We start from the raw sequence: 20,692 nt of genomic DNA, 5'->3' as shown, positions 1-20,692 counted from the left end.
ACACACTGATTCAAAGAAGCAATCAAAGAGACATCCAGAAAATATCTTGAGATATGGGATGTCTCAAAAGCAGTTCCAGGAAGTAATTTTATAGTAATAACAGCCTACATAAGAATAAAGAAAAATATCAACTAAGCCACCTAACTTGGAACTAGAAAAAGAAGAACAAACTTAGCCCAGAGTTAGTAGAAGGAGGGAAGTATAATGGTTGGAATGGGACTAAATTAAGACAGGACAACAGAAATAATAAGAACTTATTTTTTGAAAAGATGAACAATATAGACAAACCTTTATCTAGCAAGAAAAAGACGGGCTTGAAAATTAAAAATGAAATAGGAGATGTTACAACTGATATCACAGAAATGCAAAGGATCTAAGACACTACTGTGAACATTTTTATGCCAATAAATTGGACAATCTAGAAGAAATGGATACAGTTCTACAAATATATAATGTACTGAGACTGAAGCATAGAAAATCTGAATGGACCAGTTGCTAGTAAGGAGATTGAGTCACTCCAGATGGCTTCATTGGTGATTTTTTTTTTATTGAATCATAGTTGATTTACAGTGTTTCCTTAATTTCAGCAGTACATCAGAGTGATTCAATTAAACATATGTATAAATCTATGTATACTTCTATAGATTATTTTCCCTTATAGGTTATTTTAAAATACTGAGTATAGTTCTCTGTGCTATACAGTAGGTCTTTGTTAGTTATTTATATATAATCATGTGTATATTTTAATCCCAAGTTCCAAATTCACTGGTTTGTTCTACTAAACATTTAAAGAATTAATATCAATCCTTCTCAAACTTCCAAAAAAGTAAAAGGGAAGAGAACACTCAAAGTCATAAACTTAGCATTATCCTGATTCCAAAACCGGACAAAGGCAAATAACACAGGCCAGTATCCCTGATGAACATGGGTGCAAAACTCCTCAACAAAATACTAGCAAACCAAATTCAACAGTACATTAAAAGGATTGTACACCATGATCAAAAGGATTTATTTCAGGGACGCAAGGTGGCGCAGCGCCTGCAAGTAAACCAGTGTGACATATCACATTAACAAATGAAAGATAAAAATCATATGATCTTCTCAATAGATGCAGAAAAGGCATTTGATAGAATTCAGCATCCTTTCATGAGAAAACTCAACACAGTGTGTATAGAGGGAACAAACTTCAACATAATAAAGGCCACGTGTAATAAGCTCAAAGCTAATATCATAGTACAGCAATGAAAAGCTAAAAGCTTTTCTTCTAAGATCAGGACAAGACAGGGATGCCCACTTTCACCACTTTTATTCAACATAGTACTGGAAGTTCTAGCCAGAGCAGCTAGGCAAGAAGAAGAAACAAAAGGCATAGGAAAGGAGGAAGGAAAATTGTCATACTTGCTGATGGCATTACTTTATGCATATAAAATCCTAATGACTCCAAAAAAACTTAATAAATGATTCTTTTATTATTTATTATTCATTCATTATAAAGTTGCAGGATACAGTTGGTATATAAAAATCAGTTGCATTTTCTGCAGTGAAGTTGGGAGTTCAGAAGGAGATTAAGAAAGAGAAGTTAAGAAAATCGTTTACGATAGTACCAAAAAGAATAAAGTACTGGGTGGTGGGAGGAAGAATTGAATGAAGGCAGTCAGAAGATACAGACTTCCAGTTACAAGGTAATAATACGAAGGATGTAATGTATGATATGATAAATATAATTAATACTACTACATGTTATCTATGAAAATTTTTAAGAGAAGAAATCATAAGAGTTCTTATCACAAGGGAGAAGTTTTGTTTCTATTTATTTTATTTTGTATTTATATGAGATGATGGATAGTCATTAAATGTATTGTGATAATCATTTCATAATTTATGTAATTCAAATTATTATGCCCTGTACCTTCAATTGCACAGTTGTTGTTCAGTTTCTCAGCTGTATCTGACTCTTTGTGACCCCATGGACTACAGCACATCAGGCCTCCCTGTCCCTCAGTATCTCCCGAAGTTTCCCCAAGTTCTTGTCCATTGAGTTAGTAATGCTATCCAACCATCTTATCATCATCCACCCTTTTCTCCTTTTGCCTTTCATCTTTCCAGCGTCTTTTCTATTGAGTCAGCTGTTTGCATTGTGTGGCCAAAGTGTTGGAGCTTCAGCTTCAGCATCAATCCTTCCAATGAGTAATCAGGGTTGATTTCCTTTACAATTGACTGGTTTGATCTCCTTGCTGTCCAAGGGACTCTCAAGAGTCTTCTCCAGCACTACAATTCGAAAACGTCAGTTCTTTGGTGCTCAGCCTTCTTTATGGTTCAATTCTGAAAGACCATTGCTTTGACTCTAGGGACCTTTGTCAGCAAAGTGATGTCTTTGCTTTTTAATACACTGTCTAGGTTTGTCATAAGTTTCCTTCCAAGAAGCAAAGTGTCTTCTAATTTCATGGCTGTGGTCACCATCCATAGTGATTTTGGAGCCCTAAAAGAGGAAATCTATCACTGCTTCCACCTTTTCCCCTCCTATTTGCCATAAAGTGATGAGACCAGATGCCATGATCATAGTTTTTTTAATGTTGGGTTTTAAGCCAGCTTTTTTAAAAAGTGCTTAAAACTTATACAGTGCTGTATGCCAATTATATCTCAAAACTGGAAGAAATAAAAGTAAAATGTATATGAACACATAATAAAAATAAGAATAAAGTACTTAGGAATATACTTAACCAAGGGGGTGAAAGATCTGTTTACTGAAAACTAATATTGATGAAAGAAATTGAAGAAGACACCAAAAGTGTTAAGATACAGATTGGAAGAATTAATAATGTTAAAACACCCACAAAACCCAAACCAATATACAGATTCAATGCAGTCTCTGTCAAAATTCCAAAGGAATTTTTCCCAGACATGGAACAAACTCCTAAAATTTGTACAGAACTGTAAAAGACCTCAAATACCCAAAGCAGTTTAGAGAAAGAAGAACAAAGCTAGAGCCATCACACATCCTGATTTCAAACTGTATTACAAAGCAATAGTCAAAAAACAGTATGGTATTGTCATAAAAACAGACACATAGATCAATGGAACAGAACAGAATTCCAGAATAAAGTCTTGTATTTGTTCAGTTAATTTGTGACAAAAGAACCAAGAATACTTAAGGATAGTTTCTTCAGTAAATGTTGGGAGAATGGGGCAGCCACATGTAAAAGAATGAAACTTGACTACATTCTTATACTATACACGAAAATGAATATGAATTAAAAACTTGAACGTTAAGACTTGAAACCATAAAACTCCTAGAGAAAAACATTGCATGTAAGCTCCTTGACATTGGTCTTGGCAATGATTTTTAGGAATTTGACACCTAAAGCAAAGGCAAGAAAAGCAAAAATAAACAAGTGGGACTACATCAGACTAAAAAGCTTCTGCCCAGCAAAGGAAACCATTAGTGAAGTGAAAAGGCAATCTGTGGAATGGTAGAAAACATTTGCAAGTCATGTATCTGTTAAGAGGCTAATAGCCAAGATATGTAAAGAACTCATACAACTCAATAGTAAAAAAAAAAAAAAAAAAAATCTGATTTTAAATGTGCAGGCTAAATAGACATCAGTTTTCCAAAGAAGGTTTACAATGGCTGATAAGTACATGAAAAGATGCTCAACTTCACTAATCATCAGGGGGGAAAAAATTCAAAATCACTGCACCAAAGTGACTATTGTCAGGAAGGTAACGTGTTGATGAGAATGTGGAGAAGAGGACCCTTGTGCACAGTTGGTGGGAATGCAAATTGGTGCAGCCACTGGAAAACACCATGGAGAGTCCTCAAAAAAATGAAAATTAGAATACTGTATAATCCAGCAATCCTATTTCTTGATATATATCCAAAGGAAATGAAGATGGAGTATTGAGATACATGGACTCCCATGTTTATCTGAAGTTGATGTCTACTTGCTCAGTATAGTTATCAAGGCTTTTCAGAAAAGGAAATGAAACCAGAAACTTCACAGGTAGCCTGATTATGGTAATAGGAGAAATAAATTAGTAAACATGATTAGGATGAAATTTGAGCTTCTGTAAGGGCCTTCCAGTTGAAAATTAAAAGGAAGAAGAAAAAATGAAAAGATCGTGAAAAGAGGTCTAAAAGCAGGAATAATAACCTTACACTTGAAACGAGGGAAGAAAAATCTCTTTTATTTTCATTAAGTTATGTTGTCTTCTATTTTGAGACATTAGGATGAACTTGTGTCCCTTTAGATTGTATGTTTCTTTATTGGTTGGCGCCTAATGTTAGACCAAGATAATCACGATGGTGTGATCACTCACCTAGATCCAGATATCCTGGAATGTGAAGTCAAGTGGGCCTTAGAAAGCATCACTACAAACAAAGCTTGTGGAGGTGATTGAATTCCAGCTGAGCTCTTTCAAATCCTGAAAGATGATGCTGTGAAAGTGCTGCACTCAATATGCCAGCAAATTTGGAAAACTCAGCAGTGGCCACAGGACTGGAAAAGGTCAGTTTTCATTCCAGTCCCAGAGAAAGGCAACGCCAAAGAATGCTCAAACTACTGCACAGTTGCACTCATCTCACACACTAGTAAAGTAATGCTCAAAAATCTCAAAGCCAGGCTTCAGCAATATGTGAACCATGAACTTCCAGATGTTCAAGCTGGCTTTAGAAAAGGCAGAGGAACCAGAGATCAAATTGCCAACATCTGCTGGATCATGGAAAAAGCAAGAGAGTTCCAGAAAAACATCTATTTCTGCTTTATTGACTATGCCAAAACCTTGGACTGTGTGGATCATAAGAAACTGTGGAAAATTCTGAAAGAGATGGGCATACCAGACCACCTGACCTGCCTCTTGAGAAATCTGTATGCAGGTCAGGAAGCAACAGTTAGAACTGGACATGGAACAACAGACTGGTTCCAGATAGGAAAAGGAGTATGTCAAGGCTGTATATTGTCACCCTGCTTATTTAACTTATATGCATAGTACATCACGAGAAATGCTGGGCTGGAAGAACCACAAACTGGAATCAAGATTGCCGGGAGAAATCTCAATAACCTCATATATGCAGATGACACCACTCTTATGGCAGAAAGCGAAGAGGAACTAAAAGGCTCTTGATGAAAGTGAAAGTGGAGAGTGAAACAGTTGGCTTAAAGCTCAACATTCAGAAAACTAAGATCATGGCATCTGTTCCCATAACTTCATGGCAAATAGATGTGGAAACAGGGTCAGACTTTATTTTTCTGGGCTCCAAAATCACTGCAGATGGTGATTGCAGCCATGAAATTAAAAGATGCTTATTCCTTGGAAGGAAAGTTATAACCAACCTAGATAGCATATTCAAAAGCAGAGACATTACTTTGCCAACAAAGATCCGTCTAGTCAAGGCTACGGTTTTTCCAGTGGTCATGTATGGATGTGAGAGTTGGACTGTGAAGAAAGCTGAGTGCCGAAGAATTGATGCTTTTGAACTGTGGTGTTGGAGAAGACTCTTGAGAATCCCTTGGACTGCAAGGAGATCCAACTAGTCCATTCTAAAGGAGATCAGTCCTGGGTGTTCTGTGAAAGGAATGATGCTAAAGCTGAAACTCCAGTATTTTGACCACCTCATGCGAAGAGTTGACTCATTGGAAAAGACTGATGCTGGGAGGGATTGGGGGCAGGAGGAGAAGCGGACAATGGAGGATGAGATCGCTGGATGGCATCACCAGTTTGATGGACGTGAGTTTGATTGAACTCTGGGAGTTGGTAATGGACAGGGAGGCCTGGTATGCTGCAATTCATGGGGTCGCAAACAGTCAGACACGACTGAGCCGACTGAACTGAACTGAATGTTAGACTGACAGAGATCACTGGTGCACATTTGTGCCCCATATGACACAAATCATATGTAATTTTTTTATCCTTTGCAAAGCCAGTTAACAAATGCATTGTTGTTCAGTCGCCCAGTTGTGTCCAACTCTTTGTAACCGTATGGATTGCAGCACACCAGGCCTCCCTGTCTCTCACCATTTCCCGAAGTTTGCCCAAGTTCATGTCCATTGCATAGGTGATGCCACCCAGCCATCTCATCCTGTGATACTCTCTTCTCCTTCTACTCTGAATCTTTCCCATCACTGACGACTTTTCCAGTGACTCGGCTTTTCACATCAGACCAAAATGCTGGAGCTTCAGCTTCAGCATCAGTCCTCCCAATGGTTTTCATAGTTGATTTCCCTTAAGATTGACTAGTTTGATCTCCTTGCTGTCCAGGAGACTTTCAGGAGTGTTCTCTAGGACCACAGTTCAAAGGCATCAATTCTTTGGCACTCTGCCTTCTTTCCACCCAAAAGTAAAAAAGTGGAAGTCTCTCAGTCATGTCCAACTCTCTGTGACCCCATGAACTGCAGCCTGCCATGCTCCTCTGTCCATGGATTTCTCCAGGCCAGAATACTGGAGGGTATTGCCATTCCTTTCTCCAGAAGAGCTTCCCAACGCAGGAATTGAACCCAGGTCTCCTGCATTGCAGGCAAATTCTTTGCTGTCTGAGCCACCAGGGAAGCCCTCTTTACACCCAAAGATGGGCACAATGAAGGAAAGAAACAGTAGAGACCTAGTAGATGCTGAAGAGATGAAGACAAAATTGAAAGAATACACAGAAGAACAAATATATTACCCTGTGATAAATTCCACTTTTTTGTTTTTTAAACATTATTTTTTAATGTGCATTTATAATTTAGAAACTGGTAATGAGATAGTTTGAAAATACTTCGTAGTTTTTAAATGAAAGGGTTTTATACAGTGCGTTTAGAAGGGCATTATATTTTATAATATTTAAGTGAATGTTTTAATCTTAATTTTGCCTTTATACTTTTGCCTTCTTCTAGATTTAGATCATATCTTCCAAATAACTCAAAAGGCTTTTCAATTTTCAAGTATTTCTTCTCAATTTTCTTTCAGAGTAGGTCAGTTCAGATTTTGTATCTTACTTGCAAATGGAAAATCTGAAGCACAGGAAAGTTAGGTAATTTACTAAAACTTTAATAATCAGTGGCAGAAGTTAAGTAAAAACCAAGGTCTTCCGAATTCTAGTCTGTTGGTCTACCTATCAGATGAATAAAAGGTTGAGAACGGTCTATTATGTACTTTCCAGTTGGCTGGGGTTTTTTGAGCATATAATCGGGCAATTTAATTTAAAAACTGTAATTATCATCTGGTGATTGAAATGACTTATCCAAAGTTTAAAAAAAAAAATGTCAGTACAAACTCAGTAACTCATAAAATTCCCCAAACTGGTCTGTCTAATAAAGTTGCCTGGCACTGTTGCGTCTTACAGTACAGGATACTGGGATTAGTCCATAATGGGAATGCAGTTTAACCCCAGGAATTTTGCTCCATTCATTTTATTTAAATGTCAAAATGTTCTTAATGGCAAAGCTATTTCTTTCCCCTCAGTGTGTCTGGGTATTGATCTCTTAAACACAGTATTTAGGGAATGGTGTGAGCTATACTTAATTTGCTAACATATATTTAGTCCCAGGTCTTGGAAAGTCCCTGTAATCTGGAGTGACATTTTGCTGACTGATTAAAGTCTAAACGGAAGCTAAATATAGTGTCTACTATAAGAACATCGTTAGCTCGGGGAAAATGTTGGAAAAAGCATGGATCCATGGGATCTTATGCACTTGATCTAAGAAACCTATTACTTTTAGCTCTTCTTAGGAAGAGGTTGTTTAGGAAATGGGATTTCTGTTAAGGGGAACCTGATAATCTCAGAAGTTTTCATCCCAGACTGGGAGCCCTCTACTGTACTAACTTGATAGACTAGGGCAAAATGAAATCAGTTGTCCACCTAGGGAGTGCCTCGATATTATACTGATAGCTACAGGAGGCTGAGAGCTCTCTCATTTCCTTGAAAGATTTTTTTCTTTTCCATTTGAGGCCTGAGTTTGCACCTCTGTGCTATGAGCAGTGTTCTCTGGGCTTAGAACTTCTGGTTGTAGCCCAGATCCCAGACCTGCTCTCTCCAGACTGGCTATCTTGCATGAATATGCGGACAAGTCTGTTCTTCTTTCCATTTAGTGCCAGGAGCTCAGAAGTCAAAAGAAACATGAATTAAGGATCATTTAAAGCTGAGGCTCTACAGTTAGAGCCCCTGTTGACTCAATTTTGGAAAGAAGATGGACAGCATCTCACTTCTCTGGTAGAGCTTGCACTACGTGGCTTGGTGATGTTAGTTCCCTGACCTGGGCCATGACAGTGAGAGCGCCAAGTCCTACCCACTGGACCACCTGGGAATCCCCTCTTGGAACTCTTCAGAGCTTCTATCACTTCCCTTCAACTGATTTTTTTTTTCCATGTGTCAGTACTTTTAACGTTGTGCACATCAAATTATAGGAAAAAGAAACTATAAACTAGATGCAGCCCCTCTACTTCCATGAACAGCACATGGCATTACAGTGAGCCAAGTTTATATTCAGCCATCAAATGCAGTTCTCCTATTAGTTCACTTTTTGATGGGTCATTAAGAATGTCTTCAAATCCAATAGTCTCATCTGCTGCTGCTGCTGCTAAGTCGCTTTAGTCGTGTCCGACTCTGTGCGACCCCATAGACGGCAGCCCACCAGGCTCCCCTGTCCCTGGGATTCTCCAGGCAGGAACTCTGCAGTGGGTTGCCATTTCCTTCTCCAGTGCGTGAAAGTGAAGTCGCTCAGTCGTGTCTGACTCTTAGCAACCTCATGGACTGCAGCCTACCAGGCTCCTCTGTCCATGGGATTTTCCAGGCAAGAGTACTGGAGTGGGTTGCCATTGCCTTCTCCAAATAGTCTCATCATTATCCCTCAAAATATCCAGTGAAAGGTTTGAGCTTGGAGGAAATGGAAGAGGCTTAACCTGCTGCCCTGCCTTGAATTCCATCTGCAGTTTTAGTGGTGCAAATAGAGCCTGGATGTTTCTCAGTGTGGAGAAGTTCATCTTATCTTGGTTGAGCTGGTAATTTTTTTCTGATAAATTCAAGAGGATGACTGGGCAGAAGTTCATTTTTCACATAAGAGAGACCTTTTCGAAGAAGATCATGACTTTCAAAAGGTCCACTTGCTGGAGAGCTCAGTAACTGGAATACTGTCCTTTAGCTGAGATCCAAGTCGTCTGGCATTCATGTTCAACTTGTTCGGCGCACAAACTCTCACCCTGTTATGGTCAGCTGGCCCTGCCGCTCACTTCTATTTCCCCTTCAACTGATTTTTAATGACCTTCATTTGGATGTGAATTCATATTACCTATTGCCATTTCCAAAACCATAATTCTCCAGGCTCTATGAAATTTTTTACTTTCAGTTGGTCAGAAATTAACACTGTCTCATAACAGATATGTGTAAAGCTATAATAAGCTTCCATCAGGTCATAGTTCCCTTTTAACTTACTGCTCCCCATCAAACCTGAACTAGCTAAGTCATTCCCTTAATTAAATCCCCTAATTAGAATTCACCTAGGAAGAAAAGTGATGCATGTGGGATGATGATATATATAAAGTGCAGAAGAGAATCTGTTCTTTCATTTCATGTATCCTGAAAGGTGATCTCCCTCAATAATTTGATTTTGTCTTGTAATATATATTACAATGAGAATTATAAAACTACAATTGAAATTATTTTTAATTCTCAGAGTTTTGCACTGAGTGGCCTGCTGTGTTAGACAGTGATGAGAAATGTGAGAAGCATTTTCCAATTGAAATTGACACAGCTGATTATGTTTCATCAGGACCATCTGTTCGAAACCCCAAAGCACGAGTAGTGACCTTAAGGGTAAGAGTTATTTTTTTAAAAATAAGAACTATTATAATACTTTATTTTATAATAGTATTTTGTATGTGTGACTATAAAACTGATACATTTAGGCTTTCTAACAGTTTTCTTTATTAGAAACATATAATGAATATTCTTAGAAATTAATATTTATATATAGTTCTGATTATGTTCCTCAGATAACTTACTAAAATGAGAAGTCAGGTCAAAGGATATAGATCTTTAAAGGATTTTTTATATATATTGTGATAGTTTTTTGATTATATAAAATTCCTCCAAATACAATGCCAGCAGATTGTGAAAAAGCCTGTATTTTCCTGTACTCTTAACAGAATAGATATTATTATTACCTAGTAGCTTGATAGGTAAAAATTTTATTTGAAATATATATGTCTTTGAATTCAGTGAGGGTGAAAGTTTATTCCTTTGTAAAATACTTTTTTTTGCTCCTTTGCCCATTTTGATGCTGTATTGATTTCTTACAAACTTATTTTTTCTTTTTAATAGCAGCTTTATTGAGATAATTCACATACTATAGAATTCATCCTTTTAAAGTTTACAGCTCAGTGGTTTTTAGCATAGTCACAGAAATGTGCAACCGTCACCACTACTTAACTCCAGAAATTTTCATCACCATAGAAAGGAAATCCCATACCCGTTATCAATCAATCCCTTTTCTCCAGTGTTCTTTACTTCCCCCAAGCTCCTATCAACTACTGCTCTTACTTTCTTTCTTTGTGGATCTGCCTGTTCTTGACCTTTCATGTAAATGAATAATATAACGTGTATGCTTTTGCCTAGTATAATGCTTTCAGTGTTTCATCTGTTATAGCATGTATCAGTTCTTCATTTCTTTTTATTGCCAAATAATATTTCATTTTATGGATACACCACATTTTTTTTTTATCCACTTGGGCTTCCCTGGTGGCTCAGATAAAAGAGTCCACCTGCAGTGCTAGGAGAACTGGATTCAATCCCTGGGTCAGGACGATCCTGTGGAGAAGGAAATGGCAACCCACTCCAGTGTTCTTGTCTGGAGAATTCCACGGACAGAGGAGTCTGGGGGGCGGCTATAGTCCATGGTGTTGCAAAGAATCAGACATAACTGAGCAATTAACACTTTCACTTCATTTTTATTTATCCACTTAACAGTCAGTAGACATTTAAGTTGTTTAAACCAGGATCCAGTCAAACACAGTTGCATTTGCCTGCAATGTTATTTACGTCTTTTTAAATCTATAACAGCAAAGGACCCTGCTACGTCTTTTTAAATCTATAACAGCAAAGGACCCTGCTACTCCTTTTCCCGCTCCCTGACCTGCCACCCCCACCATGACATAGACAAGTTAAAGAGACAGGCGTTTTATTCTGCAGCATTCCCTACCTTCTGCATTTGTCAATGCATCCTGATGTCATCTACCTTATTTTTCTGTATTTCATATAAGCTGGAAGTTAAGATTTAAGGGGCTGATTACGTTACAGGTAACTGTGACAACAGTATTTGAGAGATGTTGCTATGTATTTTATATTGCATTCCATGAGAAGGCACGTAAAGTCTGGTTACTATATTTTTAGTATGCTGAGATTGATCACGTGCTTAAGAGACTGACAACACAATCTTTTTCTAATGTGAGGTTATATATTTTCCATTTCCCTTGAACAGGTAAGTGTAGATAGGTATGTTCAGCAAATTTTAATCAAATAAAATCGTATTCTTTTTGATATCCGAAGTGTATCTAAACTTTGCCAGTAGGAGTCTCAGCTGATTCCTATGTCCTTTTTTTTTTTAACAATCCCATTAGCATTTGAAAATTTCCTTGCCTTCTGACACAAGATGGCCCAGGCTCCTTTTATAGTGTATTTTGTATCTCAGACCTGGAATTAGCTATTTCTCTAGGAACTCTGATACATTTTAGTGAACATTGATGTTTGGAGACCAAAATCTGAATGCTGGTACTTTTCAGTTGGTTCTTTGAGTCATTTCTCAAGAAATAAATGATAATTAATGGTAGTTTTCATTTTTAACATCTTGTTTTTTTGTTTTCCTTTACATTAGTTTCTAAAATGTTTATGTAGTCCCTTGTGCTGCTCTAAAATGTGTGTGCCTCTAGTGTTTAGCCTTTAACTCTGAAATGGACCCCAATTTGAGACAATAGTCCCCGTTATGTTAACGACATATCCTATTCCTGCTGCTACTGCTAAGTTGCTTCAGTCGTGTCCAACTCTATGCGACCCCATAGACGGCAGCCCACTAGGCTCCTCCGTCCATGGGAGTTTACAGGCAAGAGTACTGGAGTGGGTTGCCATTTCCTGTTCCTAGTTTACTAGTATGTTTGGAATGATCTCCTATGAATTTTTTAAAGTAACGAATTATATTTCTAGATTTTCAATTACTGAATTATTTCTGAGTCCTGATCAGTTTATGGTACATTATTCTTTTACTTTACCACTGACTGATTTGCTATTTTAATATTTTATTTAGGACCATTTGTCTTTATCTCATGTTGCTTTGGAGGAACATCAAAGCCCTGCCTCACTTACCGGGAACATGCCACACGCCCGTGCAGTTCCACATGTAGCCTAGTAACTCCGAAGTTAGCATTGGAAACCCTTGTTTCTCGATGCATATGATGTATCTTTCTCACACAGCAGTCACGGACAGTTTTTTTTTAATTAAACTTTTACTTTTAGAATAGATTTACAGAGAGGTTTCACGGATAGTACAGAGTTTGCTGTTCAGTTCAATTCAGTTCAGTCGCTCAGTCATGTCTGAGTCTTTGCGACCCCATGAATCGCAGCACACCAGGCCTCCCTGTCCATCACCAACTCCCGGAGTTCACTCAGACTCATGTCCATCGAGTTGGTGATGCCATCCAGCCATCTCATCCTCTGTCGTCCCCTTCTCCTCCTGCCTCCAGTCCCTCCCAGCATCAGATTCTTTTCCAATGAGTCAAACTCTTCGCATGAGATGGCCAAAGTACTGGAGTTTCAGCTTTAGCATCATTCCTTATGTCTCACCAAATATCTCCTATTGTTAATATCTTATGGTACTTTGGTACATTTGTTACAACTAATGAATGAATTACTATTGATACGCTTTTAATTAAAAGTCCATACTTTATTCATATTTCCTTAGTTTTTATCTAATTTTTTTTTTTTTCCAGAATCCCATCTAGGGTACCACATTGCATTAGTCATTTTGTCTCCTTAGACTCTTCTTGACTGATTATTTCTCAGAATTTCCTTGTTTTTAGTGCCTTTGACAGTTTTGAGAAGTACCAGTTATGTGTTTTGTGGAATGTCCTTCAGTTTTGATTTATTTGAATTTGTTTGATGTTTTTCTCATGGTTGAACTGTTCTGTGTTTTGGGGAAAAAAGCCTCAAGCAAAGTGGCATTCTTATAGTGTCAGAGCAAGGGTATAGGTTGCTCACTTGATTTATCATTGGTGATGCAGCTTAGATCTTTCTCCACTTTAAAATTACTCTTTTTTTTCTTCTTTTCCATAGTATACCCTTTAGAAGGAAGTCACTCTGCATAGCCCACATTTATGGAAGTTATACTCCACCACCTTGAGGGAGAAGGATCACACAGATTATTTGGAATTCTTCTGTGTGGGGAATTTGTCTGTTCACCTCCAATTGTTTATTTATTCAATCATGAATTTATATCAGTGTGGACTCAGGGATATTTATTTCATCCCTTGGATTTTGGTCCAGTAATACTTCATTGTGTTGCTCAAATTGTTTTGGTTTTGGCAGTTGGACGCTTATTCACTTGGCCCCTCTGTTCCTTGGCCATGCCCTATCATTTTTGTTTTAAACACATCTTCATTTTTTGACACCACAAAGTGCTCCTAGTTCATTTTAGATACTCCTGTCCCATTCCTAGAATCAGCCCTTTGTCCAGAGATCCTTTACTAATGTACTTTTGAGTCACCTATTCTAGAGGGTGACTGCCCACCTTTTTGAGGGGCTTTCCAATACAAAAAGTTTGTTTTTGTACTCCATGTAATCTATATTTTAAATTGGAAGACTCCAATTTACTGCAAAAATATGCTGAAAATCTGTGCAACCATCTTTGCATTGTATGCTAACAAATAGGCAAAATTTAATTTTAGAAATTTTTTCAGTGTTATAGCCAAAACTACCGAAAAGACAATGGCACCCCACTCCAATACTCTTGCCTGGAAAATCCCATAGGCGGAGGAGCCTGGTAGGCTGTAGTCCATGGGGTCGCTACTAGTCGGACACGACTGAGCGACTTCACTTTCACTTTTCACTTTCGTGCATTGGAGAAGGAAATGGCAGCCTACGCCAGTGTTCTTGCCTGGAGAATCCCAGGGACGGGGGAGCCTGGTGGGCTGCAGTCTATGGGGTCGCACAGAGTCGGACATGACTGAAGTGACTTAGCAGTAGCAGAAGCAGCCATATATAACTTGTAATTTTCTTCCTTTGAGTTTCATTGTCAGGGTTATGAAATGAATTTTTGAAGCTTTTCAGCATTTTTTAAAAAAATTCCATAGGATAGTTTAAGTGTCTAGCAATATAATTATGTATTTAGAGATACTTAAAATATAAAAATTACAAAAGATTTATTATATACATTTTATGAAACATCGATCGACAAAGGAAAACAGGAGAACTTAAAAGTCTGCTTTACTGATACCATTCCATGGGTTAACAGAGTCTACTATAGACTAATCATACCTCATACATTTTTAAGAACTTAATAAATGTTACTTCTTTTAATAATAATGATAACAACAAAACACTGAATTTTGTGTTTTATGGTAAAATCTCTGAACCCAGAGAAACCCAGATTCTTTTTTTCTGGCCATACCATGGGGCTTATGGGATCTTAGTTCCCCAATCAGGGATTGAACCTGGACCCACAGCAATCAGTGGAGTCCTCACCTCTGGACCGCCAGGGAATTTCTAGGAAACTTAGATTCTAATTCATGTTTTGGGGTTTAGTTTTTGTGGGCCTTAGTCTTAAGTACTAGAATATGCTCCTTGTCGCATGCCACCACACCACACCTTCTGCCATCCCTTATACCCCCGCCTGACTCCTGGCTGCCCTTCCGAACTAGTTTCAGTCCATCTGCTGATAGCTGAGGCTCAGAGGCAGTGTCCAGACTGGTATTGTGGTCTAAGGGTAGAAGCAGGTGAAACAGTGAGACTAAAATGTATAGACCAGCATGATTTAATGTAATATTGTGAAGATAATCAACTATTGTAAAATATTATTTAGAGATACTCAGATTTTTAAATTCAGGGAAGGAAGAGTTAGTATCATGTTTTTTGATAAGTCATAGAAGTAGTTCAGAATTTAAAGTAACATATTTGTGTAGGATTTTACTTTAAAAGTGCTTTCTTCTATTTAATCTCACTTACTCCTGACAAAACTTCTGTGAATTCTTTCTGTTTTATAAATGAGGAAACAGACAGGAAGATCACCTGATTTGTTTAAAGTCACTTATCTGTTAAGAGATAAGAGAAGGAGAAGACAGTGGCACCCCACTCCAGTACTCTTGCCTGGAAAATCCCATGGACAGAGGAGCCTGGTAGGCTGCGGTCCATGTGGTCGCTACTAGTCGGACACGACTGAGCGACTTCACTTTCACTTTTCACTTTCCTGCATTGGAGAAGGAAATGGCAACCCACTCCAGTGTTCTTGCCTGGAGAATCCCAGGGACGGGGGAGCCTGGTGGGCTGCCATCTATGGGGTCACACAGAGTCGGACACGACTGAAGCGACTTAGCAGTAGCAGCATCTGTTAAGTGGAAATCTAGACATGAAGTCCAGTTCTTGGCTTATGTGTTAATGCCATTGTTCTTTAACTAATTGCATATTCTTGTAAATAGAGAAACTATTTCACACATTTAGATCTCTTTCAATTTATGTCATTCTAAGTGGACATTTGAAGATATACACCCTACTGCAACCACCTCTGATTTGGAAGGTCAGCATTGTTTGGAGCATAATGTTAATAGTTTAATACTGACCCTTTAAGATACAGTAACTTGTAAAAAAAAAAAAGGTCTAAGGATTCTTTTGAATTTTGGAAAAAGAATGACAAATAAATGTCAGTCAACTTCAAAGTAAGAGTTTTAGTCCAGGTTAAAGACTACAATTTTGCAGTGCCTTTGAGTGCTAGTAGGTGGCGGGAGTGTACCACATAGCTGCTTCTGCAGTATTTATGAGTTTCTGGCATAAGACCCTATATAACTTTTGACCATTAAAATGTTCATGTGAACATGAGTTTTAAAGCAGTTGTCACAGTAATGATCAGCATTGCTGCCAATTTTTGTTTTTGACTTTCTCACATAAGAAACTAGAAACACAAATTTTTTTAATGGTAAATTCTAAAAATTATTGTTAAATATCTTGATTTTTATTGAACGAGTTTTAAAAGGGAAAAATCACTACGTTCTCAGTACCTGAATGTAAAATCTGTTTCTTTCTCTGTACTATATCTGTATGGATGCATATATTTTCATAATAATAATCACAATGTAGGTATATTTTTGGTTTTCTTATAGGTAATTCTCAATAATGCTAGTGATCAGAGTCATCATAAAACTAATATTTTATCCCTCAGACTAGTAACCTGATTGTTGACATAAATTCTTTTCAGAAGACTAGTAATTTTGCATTGCCTACACCATGTGGTCATCCTCTGGAATTAATATTTAATTTGTCATTGTTCTTACTAACAGTCTTTGCATTCATATTTATTTATTTCCTATTTTCTCTAATCCAAATAAAAAAATTCACTGTGCTTAAAAAAGAAACAGCATATCCTCCCTTTTTAAAATGTATGATTTCGTTTAGCTGATACATGTTGCGTGCTTTTTAGGTGCGAGGTCACTGCCAGGAATAAGACGGACATTGTTCTTACTCTCAGGAGTTTGTGACCTAGTGGGAAAAATGGGAAAATAAATAAGCTCTTATGCTACAGTTGTCTTGAGAGAAATGCTGGGTTATTGAAGCTAGAAAGAAGAAATATGTGGGATTTCAAAATCTTATTTAGCCTTTTACTCCATATAGTTTTAATTCTTGCATATGCTCAATGCTCTCCATGTAAAGATAATCTTTAGTTTACCTCACTTGACTGTATTCTAGCCTGTAACCCGTTTTCCTGGATCCAGCCTGTTTATCACTGGATAATACCTTTCAGCCAAGGCCATAATTCTGTGCAAATTAAAAAGTACGCTCATTTAGCCCAGCATTTCCCAAAATATGTTTTAAGAAAGACTAAGTTCATGAATTATCCCTTGAAAAGTGGAATCACAAGTTGAATAAATTTGAAAATTATTACATCACCGTCCTGCATTTTGAAATTTCAGAATGCTCTTTAACATTTTTCTTTGTCTAAGAAATCCTGCCATGAAGAACCCAATTTAATTCAGCATTTCCTAAATAGATTCAATAGAGAGAGCCATTTTAATGAAGTAAATTATTTTAAAATTCTTTTTAGCAGCTTGTGGGACTAGCATTTTGAGAGATGTTGACCCAAATCATTTCAAATGTTTTGACCCCTCATGGTGCTTTATTCTGACTTCCTTGAGATATCTGCGGCTCTTAAAATAAATGCCCCTAAACTGTTGCAGTGATATCGGTCTCATACTTGCATGGTAGGAGTCCTTAAAGCCTGTATATTTCATCCATGTATTTTTATTTTTTTATTAAAAAATTTTTTTTCATCTATTTATTTTTAAAAACAGCTTTACTAACACTTATTGAGTTGAATTCTACTAGTTACTGCTACTCATAAGCACTGTAATTTCATCCAAGAGACATGTCATTGATTCTTTTAGGAAAGGTACTTATGCCCAGAACGTTCAAGGAACTCCCAGTTTGCTCCTTTTTTTTTTTCCCCCGTGAATAAGATCAGGCGTCATGATACTTGTGAATTGATAACTCTGTATACAAAGGAGTTTGAAAAGGTTTCTTTTTTAATGTTAGTATAGATAATATTGCCTCTAGTTTGTTTTTTTTTTAAAGTATATAATTTTTTTCAAAATTTTTTCATGTATTTTTAAGGTTAAACTTTCCAGTTTAAATTTGGATGATCATGCAAAGAAGAAACTTATTAAACTAGTGGGAGACCGATACTGCAAGAGCACAGATGTGCTTACCATCAAGACAGACAGGTAAAGAATAGTTCAGTGTATCATCACATGTGTTGCTTTGTTGTCCTTCAGTCCCCTGGCAGGCCTGATATTAACCTGTTAGGTCAGAGGAGTTGTCTCACTCATATTTTAATATCCTCACACTAGCCTCCTATTGATGTGATCTTTGTGTTCAAGGAGAGGCTTGTGTAGCTGAGTTACATTATTGTTATTTTTAATATATTTGTGCATATAAAACTCAGGGAAGATGTTAGAAGGAAACGAAGTATAATTTGCCAGTGATTAATGCTTAAACAGCTTTCTGCAAAATCAAAGTATAGAAATCTTATATTTCAAAATCAAGATTATTAAATGTGGAAATTTAATGTATCAGGGCACTTTTGTAAATAAGCACAATTTCATTGCTAGCCTCAATGTTTGTAAAAGCAGTATTAAAGTTATTGTATATGAATTTATAAATTAGATCATTTAAGGTAAAGCAAGGCTGTTGGTATGTTTTTGCTAAATGATTATTTTGTTTCTAGAATTATACTTTGGTTGTTTCTCAATTATGTCAAAATATAAAGAAAAGCAAATGGCAGATATCCTCTCTCCCGCCTTATCCTAGTTTCAAAGCATTGGGAGGTGTCAGTATCAATTAGGTTTTTTTAAAATTTATTTTTAATTGAATGATAACTGTTTTACAATATTGTGTTGGTTTCTGCCATATATCAGCATGAATCAGCCATATCAGTTAGGTTTTATGTCTTGCTTCTTAGTGATATAGAGAAGTAGCCTGTAGCCTGACATTCAGGCTACTGAATGGGGGGTGGAAAAAGCTCAGGGAGAAATAGATTTGAAATATTAATACATTAATAATATGTTCTTGCTAGCTTCAGAGAACATAAAATAGCACTGTGTTTTTAGTCTTTGCAATTTTTAAAAATACCTTTAAAATGTTACTGTTAAATAAATTTACATTTTTAAAAAGTGTTACTGTTAGAAATTTTTTTAAGTTTCTGATAATGTTGCTTTTTTCCCCTAAGTTTACAGTTGTCAGAGTATAAATATGTTTTACTGTAACAACTGTATAGAAAACTATTAAACCAAATACAGAATAAACAGAGTACAATTGAAGTCAACTGTCATGTGATAGTTTTATTTTATATTGAAAGAAATTAGAAGTAATTACTTCCGTTTCTCTATTACTTTTGTAACCTAAAAGCTAATGCCAGCTCATATTCATGTAGACGTTTATCTAATATTGGGCCATTAGTTCCATTTTAAATATGACAGCATAAAAATACAGCATTGTGTAGTGTAGCTCATTTTTAAAAGAATCAGCTCTGGGGAGATCAGGGTGAACTTCTAGATTACCATCTGTCTCTATATTGTTTAAAGAAACATAGCTGATATGTTCCTGTCATCGCAGACTCGTAGCCCTGAGATCATGAAAGGCGCTTGGGTTTGACACAGTCATACTAAAAATAGTGTGAAGCTATTATCATATGTAAATAACTTTGTTAGTAATGAAAGCGAAGAGATCCTCTAAATAAAAGTGAAAATAGCATCAGTTTTCAATGTCCTCAAGTCATAAAGTGCATAGATAATTCTTATTCCAAGGACAGAATTTTCTTAAGGCAGATAGGGAATTCCTGAATATAAGTTATCCTTTGTATTTAGTATTTGTGTACTTTGCAAATTATTCTGTATACTGAAAGTTTACCATTTTGACTTCTTCCCTCTGTCTTTTAAAGGTGCCCTTTAAAGAGACAGAATTATGATTATGCAATGTATCTACTAACAGTTTTATACCATGAGTCTTGGGTAAGTGACTGTAGAATGAATGTTTAATAATTTTGTCATTCTAATTTGAGAGATGTTAGCCTTTCAAAATAGTCTGTGTATCCAGCATTCAGTTGAGAGTTTAATGAACTGCTGTTTAAGGTAAGGACATGTAAAATGTTTTAAGGTAACTTCTACTGATATTGAAAGTAAGGATCTTGAAGGTCCATCTCAGGACCTTCAGAAATCAGATGACTAAAATGCCTTAAGTTCAGGTTCTGGCTTAGACTAAAAAAAATGCAAAATTTTTTATTTGTTTGACTTTGGGTGAAAGTTGTCAAAGTTATGGAAGGGAGATCACATCTGTATTACTTGAAACTACATAATTCATCCTGTTATCCAAGTAAACTACAAAACAAAGCTCTAAAACTTTATAGAAAGTATGTTAAATGTTTATTAAAATTTTAGTTAACATGTAGTCATTCATGTGAACTTTTCACTTGTATACATTAGGGGCAGTTAGGGCAATTAATTATTGAAACAGTATAAAAACAGTCTGGTATCTGATTTTACTGAGTTGTATACACATTAGGAAATATACACATAAGGAAGATTTTGCTATGTGTGAGCATCAACTCATTTCAAGTTGGTAACTAATATATTTAGGTAACTCACAGTTTTATATGTTTTTAAGTTAAAATAATTTTAGATATGTACATAAATTTAATTTTTTGAAGCTTGCCCAACATAGACATGGGACTTATTGCATTTCATGTTAGGAACACATGAAAGAATGGAAGTAGGTGGAGAAAGTCACTCTTTAGATGTTCAAAGGACTTCATATGAAAAAAGAGATCTGCTTTTCATGACTTTTAAGGATACAACAAAGTAGAAACAATAATGATTTATTTACTGAGTGAAAGCTCTGTACAGGATTCATCTGAAGGTGGAGTGGGCTGCTTTAATAGGTAGAAAATGTTTCATCCATTGGTTGCTTATTGCGTGTGTG

General features: G+C 36.6%; 1 protein-coding gene and 1 pseudogene across 2 annotated transcripts in view; one reads left to right on the top strand and one right to left on the bottom strand.

The window, feature by feature from the left end:
• The window catches only part of MRPS35 (mitochondrial ribosomal protein S35), a 47,076-nt gene that overhangs the window by 9,955 nt on the left and 16,429 nt on the right, over nucleotides 1-20,692 (top strand). For both annotated transcript variants that reach the window (XM_069585469.1, XM_069585470.1), the window contains exons 5-7: nucleotides 9,645-9,784; nucleotides 17,831-17,940; nucleotides 19,656-19,725. In XM_069585469.1, coding sequence (XP_069441570.1) covers nucleotides 9,645-9,784; nucleotides 17,831-17,940; nucleotides 19,656-19,725 — 320 coding nt within the window. The remainder of the gene's footprint in view (nucleotides 1-9,644; nucleotides 9,785-17,830; nucleotides 17,941-19,655; nucleotides 19,726-20,692) is intronic.
• LOC138931517 (proteasome maturation protein-like) lies at nucleotides 8,437-9,140 on the bottom strand (annotated as a pseudogene).

This window comes from Ovis canadensis, chromosome 3, assembly GCF_042477335.2.
Source record: "Ovis canadensis isolate MfBH-ARS-UI-01 breed Bighorn chromosome 3, ARS-UI_OviCan_v2, whole genome shotgun sequence".
Classification (NCBI taxonomy): Eukaryota; Metazoa; Chordata; class Mammalia; order Artiodactyla; family Bovidae; genus Ovis; species Ovis canadensis.
This window is presented reverse-complemented; position numbering and strand designations above follow the sequence as displayed.